Raw genomic sequence first — 8,984 nt, 5'->3', positions numbered from 1 at the left:
ACACAACACACTACACCATGCCACCATATCCCCTGTTACCTTACTTCCCCCTAGTGCCATATCGCATTCCAACATCTCACTGTGCACACCCAGGCACCTTCCCTGTGTATTATAACTGCCCAATCTATACATGTTAGTACACAAGAAATGTGGGTATGTGGGAAGGGGATGTGATTTGAGTTGTTTGAGTAATGAGTATAATGAGTTTTAAAGGGAAAGAGGTTAAATGTCAGGAGCCATTTTCTTTTTTGTTGGGGAGTGTGTGACGCCCACAAGTGTATGGTCACAATTGTAATTTTTTTGTGAATTGTTTTGATGTAAAAGACCTGATTTTATGGTGGTATTGCACTTTTCATTTAGAGTTATGGACAATGTAATTGCGTGGCATTGCCACAAGGGGGAGATAGTGGTGAGTGCGATAGGCCGTTGCAACGCTTCTCTGCCTCAAGCCTGAGACAGAACGCAACTGATGTCTCCTGTCTCTGCTTTTCTGTTAAAAAAACAGGTCAGTAGTTCAAGTTTGCTCGCTGTAATGTACATATAAAGGCAAGAAACCTTTTTCTGTCTTAGTTTAAAGACCGCGAATGTTGTGTGAGAGTGTGTTTTCACCGATTGAGAGAAAGCTAACTTTACCACCATTTGTAATGGAAGCCGCCATTTCACTTGTAGTGTAAATAGGTAGCTGGTCTTATTACCTGTTTTATTTTGTGACAAATGCAGCTCTTAGACACTTCTTGTATCCTGACATTATTGGAAGTTACAGTTGATTAGGACCTACCCAGTTCTTATGTGTGAAATGTAAATAGTCTGATGTATACTGTTTGTGGATGATTGTAAACTGTTTGTGAGCAATGGAAGAATATTTTTGTTTATTGGTTAAAAATGTAATATATTGTTGAATCTGTTAAAGTATAAAGAAAGTATAACGGCAACATAAGCAGGTTAATTGCAGTGTTAATGGTGCTGCACAGAAATATTTTTGATGCTAAAATGCAGTAGAATTGGTTACAGATTTACTGTAAAGGACACTCATACAATGATCATTTTGTAAGTTTATTCTTGCGAAAGTGCAAGGTAACCAAAAAGGTTTGAGCTATGGACCTAATTGAATGTGTTTGTGTTGTTAAAAGAGAAAGGTGTGTGTCTAAATGAAAAGAAAAGGACGTTAAATTCTGTTAATAAATCAGACGAGGAAGAGCCTGCAGACCGAACACAACTCATGTCTCCTGTCTCTGCTTTTCTGTTAAAAAAACAGTTTAAAAAAAGACCTCATCGAAGGCCTGTAACACTAACTACACAGTCACTGACTCCAAAACTGCCTCTCTACCTGTAAAGTATTTCATTATTTTCAGTTGCATTTGCATATGAAAGGAATAGTGAGCGCAGAACCCAAATCCAGGATAAAGAGGTTCAGTGAATGTGGTGTTGAAGGTGTGGAGGTGGATCAGAGAGTCAGAGGAGACTCTGTAGAAGGACAGAGTGCCAGCAGGACAGTCCACATACACTGCTGCTCTGTTAGAGACAGAGGAGGAGGAGGAGGAGGAGGATGTATTTCTTTTATTGTGCCACACAGAGGAATAATGATCAGAGCAGAAAAGACTCCAGGACTGATCATTTCCACCAAACACACACTCATCACTCCTTCCTTTCCTTTTGATTCCTCTGTAACTCACTGATATCCAAGCCCTCCTCGTCCACTCGACCTCCCAGTAACAGCGACCAGTCAGACCATCTCTACACAGCAGCTGTTCACAAACATCAAATCTGTCTGGATGATCAGGATATGACTGAACCTCCTCCACATGTGTCACCTTCCTGTTGTTGTCAGACAGTTGGAGCTTTGCGTTCACTGTGTTTGTGTCGATTGTGAGTTGACAGGAATCTGATGGAGAGAACAAACACAATCCAGCTGCAGTTATTGATCCATCATCTGTTCATTGATTGACACTTTGATGATGACTCCTGACATGATGAAGATGGTTGAATGTGTGCTGCTTTGTTTTCATGAATCCCATTAAAAACACACTTACACTTCCTCAGACCTGGTCTCAACCATCGGACTTCAGCAGGCTCCACCCTGAAAGGAGGAGGGGGGTCAGAGCAGCACAGTCAGCATGCACACATGGACATTACATGGCTCTCATACACACACTGTTACACACTGATAAAGGAACAGTCCAACATTTTGACACATAAATGTTTCAACTTCAAAAGAGCAAAACTCATAATCACATCACATTTAATCTCCTTTATTAAGCACGATGTCCAGGGAGCATTGACATGTGCCACAGTCAAGGTTCAACACACTGTGACATTCATGCTGTCAGGGAGTGGCTGCATATTAAATGTAAAGACTGGGACTGGCTACAAAAACTGATTCAGTACAGGTAGAGTGCAGCAGCCAGTGCATCAGCAGCGGTCATCACACCACATACTGCTTTCTATGTAAAGGAGCCTTCATTCTCAGATTAGGGCTGTTTGTGACCATAAAGTCTGTCTCACAAGGGCAGCCACTGGTCCAGGCGAGGAGGCCTCCACAGTGGGATGTCTGAGGGTGCAGACATGGGTGAAGTTAGGACCAGGTGCCAGTGGACCTGTGGACCTCTGGAGATAGGAGTTATTGTTTCACTCCATCAAAAGCTGGAGAGAAAGATGTTTATTAATAATCCTTCTAATTAATAAATGCTCTGTAGAGCAAATTTGTTGAAGGTAAACCAACATAAATGATGGAAACAGCATCAACCAATCACAATGCTGCAATCTTGCAGGAGGAGGTTGTGATTTGATGCATGTGATGAATATATTTATTCCTTATTCTCCTAACAGGAAAATTATCTTTTATTTTTGTATATTTATACTAACATAAGTGCATGTAAAGGCTCGTCATCTTGATTTATTTATTCAGAAATGATATCAAACAATAATACAGGGAAACCCTGAATTAAATGACACAATTCTTGGTCATTGATGGTTACAGCTAACAGTGTCTCTGGGACCACTTTTGACAGCATTTGACTGAAGTGCTGGTTGGCTGCAGGGCCACCATGAAGGCTCTTTCTGGAGCTCTCAGTGCTGCAACACATATCCTGCAGTGCAGGCTGCAGGGTAACAGGACCAGTGGTTGTTAGTGCTACATCCACTTTGCAGTCAAAAACACCCACTAGTCTGGGCCTAACACCCAACCGGTGACCCGATTTCCTCCACCAGCTCCATCCCTTTGTTTCTTAATCTCTTCTTTCTGTTGGAATGATTATTTCTTATTATAATTATAATTTTAAGGTTGATCGACCAAAGTTCACTTTGACTGCATTCTATTTTTCTGTTGTTTTCCACTAACTATTATCACAAAGTCCAGAAGATCAATTTGATATTTTAGCACAAACAAGTTTCAGTAGTAAACGCTCAGAAGCAGCAAGCTAGCAGTGCAAAATAGCCCATTTTAGTAGGTGGCCAGTTAAGTTGAGTGACCTAGTAATCCATTTACTTTAAATAATATGTTTTTCTAAGCTGGGGAAACAACTTCCCCCTAATTCTAGTTCATGCTGGGCCAGGCTAAACACGTCCTGGACATGGTCTCTGCACACAGATAAAACTTATAATAAATAATGAGAGTGAAAATGTCAGTTCCTTTCCAGAGATCAGTTTGAACAGGCTGCACCGTTGTTGCTGACAGAGATTTTGTCCTTTGAGACCCCATACAGACATCTACTGTTTAAGTTAGACCAGAAATGGGAAAAATGTTCCTATATGTGTGATTGTTCAAATAACACTGGTTTCCAGCATTAGGTAATCAGACAGAGCCAGTTTCCTCATCTATCAGACACTGTTTGTGGCTGTAACGGCCATCTACATACCTCAGAGTGTCCAGTCTTAGCTGCTCAAGCATCTTCACTGCTGCCTCTCCTGGGTTATTGTAGCTCGGTCCAGCTCTTTCAGATGGGAAGAACTGGAGCTAAAAGCTGAGACCAGAGACTTGCAACCTTCCTCTGTGATCAGGCAGCCTGACAGCCTGCAGACATGACAAATACTCTTAGAGAATAGCAAAATAGCTAAATGCTAACAGGAAATTGCAGCCAAAAATCATGAAGAAACTAAAACAGGAGTTAAAAATAGCCATTAGTCAATCTAAACCTTAGATTGTAAACCTCTAAACCTCATCTACTGAACATTTCAAGAACGCTGACCTGAGTGTTTCCAGTTCACAATATGGACTTTTCAGTCCAGAAGACAAAACTTTCACTCCAGAGTCCTTCAGGTCATTGTTACTCAGGTCAAGCTGTCTCAAACTAGAGGGCTGGGAGCTGAGTAGTGAAGACAGAGTTTCACAGCTTCTCTCTGAGAGATTACAGACACTCAATCTGAAGAGACAATAATGAGAAAAATAATAATGTTAAACTTTCTGGTCTGAACCTTTGAAAAAAACACGATCTAGATAAAATATCATCTCTATAGAGGTTAAATCATGTGGAGGGTTAATTAATCATCAATAATTAATCAATTAGTCATCCATCCATCCATCCATCTTCATCCGCTTTATCCGGGGCCGGGTCGCGGGGGCAGCAGCCTAAGCAAAGAGGCCCAGACCTCCCTCTCCCCAGCCACCTCCTCCAGCTCATCCGGGGGAACACCAAGGCGTTCCCAGGCCAGCCGAGAGATATAATCTCTCCAGCGTGTCCTGGGTCTGCCCCGGGGCCTCCTCCCGGTGGGACATGCCTGGAACACCTCACCCAGGAGGCGCCCAGGGGGCATCCTTATCAGATGCCCAAACCACCTCAGCTGGCTCCTTTCGATGTGGAGCAGCAGCGGCTCTACTCTGAGCCCCTCCCGGATGGCCGAACTTCTCACCCTATCTCTAAGGGAGATGCCAGCCACCCTTCGGAGGAAGCTCATTTCCGCCGCTTGTATCCGCGATCTCGTCCTTTCGGTCACTACCCACAGCTCGTGGCCATAGGTGAGGGTAGGGACGTAGATCGACCGGAAAATTGAGAGCTTCGCTTTTACACTCAGCTCCCTCTTCACCACGACGGACCGGTGCAGCGTCTGCATTACTGCAGCTGCAGCCCCAATCCGTCTGTCGATCTCCGGCTCCCTTCTCCCATCACTCGCGAACAAGACCCCGAGATACTTGAACTCCTCCACTTGGGGCAGGACCTCATCCCCGACCCGGAGTGGGCACTCCACCCTTTTCCGGCTGAGAACCATGGCCTCAGATTTGGAGGTGCTGATCCTCATTCCCGCTGCTTCACACTCGGCTGCGAACCGCTCCAGTGCGAGCTGGAGGCCCTCACCCGATGAAGCCAACAGAACCACATCATCCGCAAAGATCAGAGATGAGATCCTGAGGCCACCAAAGCGAAAGCCCTCCGCCACTTGGCTGCGCCTAGAAATCCTGTCCATAAAAATTATGAACAGAACCGGTGACAAAGGGCAGCCCTGGCGGAGCCCATCACCCACCGGGAACGAGTCCGACTTATTGCCGGCAATGCGAACCAAGCTCTTGCAACGGTTGTATAGGGATCGAATGGCCCGTAGCAATGGGCCAGACACCCCATACTCCCGCAACACCTCCCACAGGACACCCCGAGGGACACAGTCGAATGCCTTCTCCAAGTCCACAAAACACATGTAGACTGGTTGGGCAAACTCCCATGCACCCTCAAGTATCCTCGAGAGGATAAAGAGCTGGTCCAGTGTTCCGCGACCAGGACGAAAACCGCATTGTTCCTCCTGCATCAGAGGTTCGACTAGCGGACGAACTCTCCTTTCCAGCACCCTGGCGTAGACTTTCCCGGGGAGGCTGAGGAGTGTGATCCCCCTGTACTTGGAACACACCCTCCGGTCCCCCTTCTTAAAGATGGGGACCACCACCCCGGTCTGCCAATTAGTCATCATTAAATAATTTATTAAATGTCATTAATGAATTAAGTTCAAAATACTTAATAAATTAAATATATACATCATTGATTTAATGCCATGTAATTTCCAATAAATGAATTTCAAATTGATTGATTTTTAAATATATTTAATTAAACAATTATTGACACATTTAATTAATTATTTAAGAATCCATTTATTTAATTCATTTGGGCCCTTCTAGCCCTGCAGCTGTGCATGTGCTTACATATCCACTGGTATGTATCCTACAGGTATTCTCACAGCAGTGCTGCTGAACATTAAATGACCAGCAGATGTCAGTTCTTCATAATAAGCAGTTAAACGAGGCTTTGTGTGATCTGCCTTTGGGCGAAGCAACTGGCCAGAAAAATTGGACACATTCACAGAGCTTTACCACACCATCACTAGACAACAATGGAATTATTTGAACTAAAAACAAATAATCAGAAAGTCTTCTGCCTGGTCTCGTACCTCTGTGTTTCTGTAACATGAATAATGAGCTGAAATTCTCCTCACGACACCACCGATCAGCTCGAAGGGCCCTCGAGTTTACCTGCATGCATCCTGTTCACCTGTCAGCTGTTTACCACCTGCTGCTTATTCAGGAAACACGCCCACATTACCTGGTGACAGTCACAGTTTAATGTGGGCCGCTGTTTGTCAATATAAAAGAATTTAGTTCCAATATTGTGCACATTGGTATTGCAAACGCACCATATTTTACAGACCATAAGGCTCACTGGATTATAAGGCGCATTAAGCGAAACAAAAATGTTGCATAAGTCAAACTTTACTCAGCTCATTCTTCTTGCTTCCTCCACTTCCGTACCATTGATTCATTAATGTTTAATTCTCTCACAGCTGCTTTATTCCCATGTTGGGAAGGGCGATGGACACTAAGATAACTACAGAATACTTTATAAGTGAACCTGATGCTTTAATAAGGATTTGGGCTATTTGCATTTAAATTAAATAGATTTATTGACAGACATCAATTAAATAAGTAAACGTGTAGCTCAGTAATATAGTTCTGCCACTTATCTGCTCTAATGACTGGAAATCTGATATCCAGTCACCAGCACAGCTTACTCACTTACAGTCACTTACTTCACTGTTTTTGCTCCTGAGCAAATCAGTTTGTTTTAGATTAAAGTTGTTTCATAACTGCATCATTTTACTGAAGTTTAATGTGTCAGCGGAGCACATGTGGAACTGAACCATTCGCTTGTCTTAATTATCTGATGTTTATATGTGTCACACTTTTTTAATCTTTCATTTTAAATTGAAACGAACATTTAAAAACATTTGGTACAATGTGGAAAGAGGAAGAGTATTTCCACCAGGAGCAGAAACGTCTGACTCAGCATGACGATGCTGTTGGTGGATACTGAAGAGCTCAGCCTGTCAAGACAGGATTAGGTCATCGTTTTTAAAAATGTTTATTCAATTATATTCTGAGGCCAGTTATCTGGTATAATTTTTGGAAGTCTATTAAAATAAAAATAAAATCAGATGTGTGGTCTTTTGGTTGTTTTGTTTTTGTTCAATAAGCAGATGTTGATGTTTCAGCAATGCAGTAACTTAAGTTTAAACGGCTTGTTAGAAACTATGAAACACATCATACAGACTTGTGGACATTAGAAGACAACTAATAATCATCATGAATAAGACTAAAGGCAGGAAGGTGTCCTTTATAACTAATAATATTAATAGTGGTTGGCACCTCCAAATTTATATCATAGTCTGTCTGCAGCTGAGACAATACAAACTCAAACTGTGGGGAGAAGATTATATCACTTCAGTTTAAATTGACCTGGAAGCGCCACATTTTCACAGACTTCTTTATTTATAGCATTTTTTAAGTGCTGTATAGATTATACAGTTAGGTCCAGAAATATCTGGACAGAGAGAACTTAATTTCTAATTTTGGTTCTGTACATACACTAAAATCAATTTTAAATGAAACAACTCAGATGTGTTTGAAGTGCAGACTTTCAGCTTTAATTCAGGGGGTTGAACAAAGAAACTGCAGAAAAATGTGAGGAACTAAAGCATGTTTAACACAATCCCTTCATTTCAGGGGAAATGTAGAGGAAAAATTAGAAAAATTAAATAAATTAATTAAATAATAAGATTGTCAGCTGATAACTTGGATGGCATTACCTTGGCCTCCAGTAACACTGTGAGGAAGAGGAGTCTTTTTTGACCAGGATATGTCCTTCAACGCACATATTACACAAATATGTAAGACTGCTTTCTTCCATTTGCGCATCATCTCTAAAGTTAGAAATATCCTGTCTCAGAGTGACGCTGAAAAACTAGTTCATGCATTTATTACTTCCAGGCTGGACTACTGCAATTCATTATTATCAGGATGTCCAAAAAACTCACTGAAAAGCCTTCAGTTAATCCAAAATGCTGCAGCAAGAGTCCTGACAGGGACTAGAAAGAGAGAGCATATTTCTCCTGTTTTGGCTTCCCTTCATTGGCTTCCTGTTAAATCCAGAATTGAATTCAAAATCCTGCTCCTCACATACAAGGTCTTAAATAATCAGGCCCCATCTTATCTTAATGACCTTGTAGTACCATATTACCCTATTAGAGCACTTCGCTCTCGCTCTGCAGGCCTACTTGTTGTTCCTAGAGTATTTAAAAGTAGAATGGGAGGCAGAGCCTTCAGTTTTCAGGCCCCTCTTCTGTGGAACCAGCTTCCAGTTTGGATTCGGGAGACAGACACTATCTCTACTTTTAAGATTAGGCTTAAAACTTTCCTTTTTGCTAAAGCATATAGTTAGGGCTGGACCAGGTGACCCTGAATCCTCCCTTAGCTATGCTGCAATAAATGTAGGCTGCCGGGGGATTCCCATGATGCATTGAGTTTTTCCTTTCCAGTCACCTTTCTCACTCACTATGTGTTAACAGACCTCTCTGTATTGAATCATATCTGTTATTAATCTCTGTCTCTCTTCCACAGCATGTCTTTATCCTGTCTTCCTTCTCTCACCCCAACCAATCACAGCAGATGGCCGCCCCTCCCTGAGCCTGGTTCTGCTGGAGGTTTCTTCCTGTTAAAAGGGAGTTTTTCCTTC

The 8,984-nt window shown here is 42.3% G+C and overlaps 1 protein-coding gene across 1 annotated transcript; it reads right to left on the bottom strand.

Moving 5' to 3' along the window:
- Nucleotides 1–1,292: 1,292 nt before the first annotated feature.
- Nucleotides 1,293–3,886, bottom strand: LOC148096859 (stonustoxin subunit alpha-like). The gene is made up of 3 exons (XM_087834850.1): nucleotides 3,855–3,886; nucleotides 2,031–2,077; nucleotides 1,293–1,882 (listed from the first exon to the last, which is right to left on the bottom strand). The coding sequence occupies exons 1-3, from the start codon at nucleotides 3,884–3,886 to the stop codon at nucleotides 1,293–1,295; spliced, it is 669 nt and encodes a 222-aa protein (XP_087690976.1).
- Between the last annotated feature and the right edge of the window lie 5,098 nt (nucleotides 3,887–8,984).

Source organism: Neolamprologus brichardi, chromosome 22, assembly GCF_056152115.1.
Source record: "Neolamprologus brichardi isolate AB-2024 chromosome 22, ASM5615211v1, whole genome shotgun sequence".
Taxonomy (NCBI): domain Eukaryota; kingdom Metazoa; phylum Chordata; class Actinopteri; order Cichliformes; family Cichlidae; genus Neolamprologus; species Neolamprologus brichardi.
The sequence above is the reverse complement of the archived record's forward strand: the minus strand, read 5'-3'. Positions and strand labels throughout refer to the sequence as shown.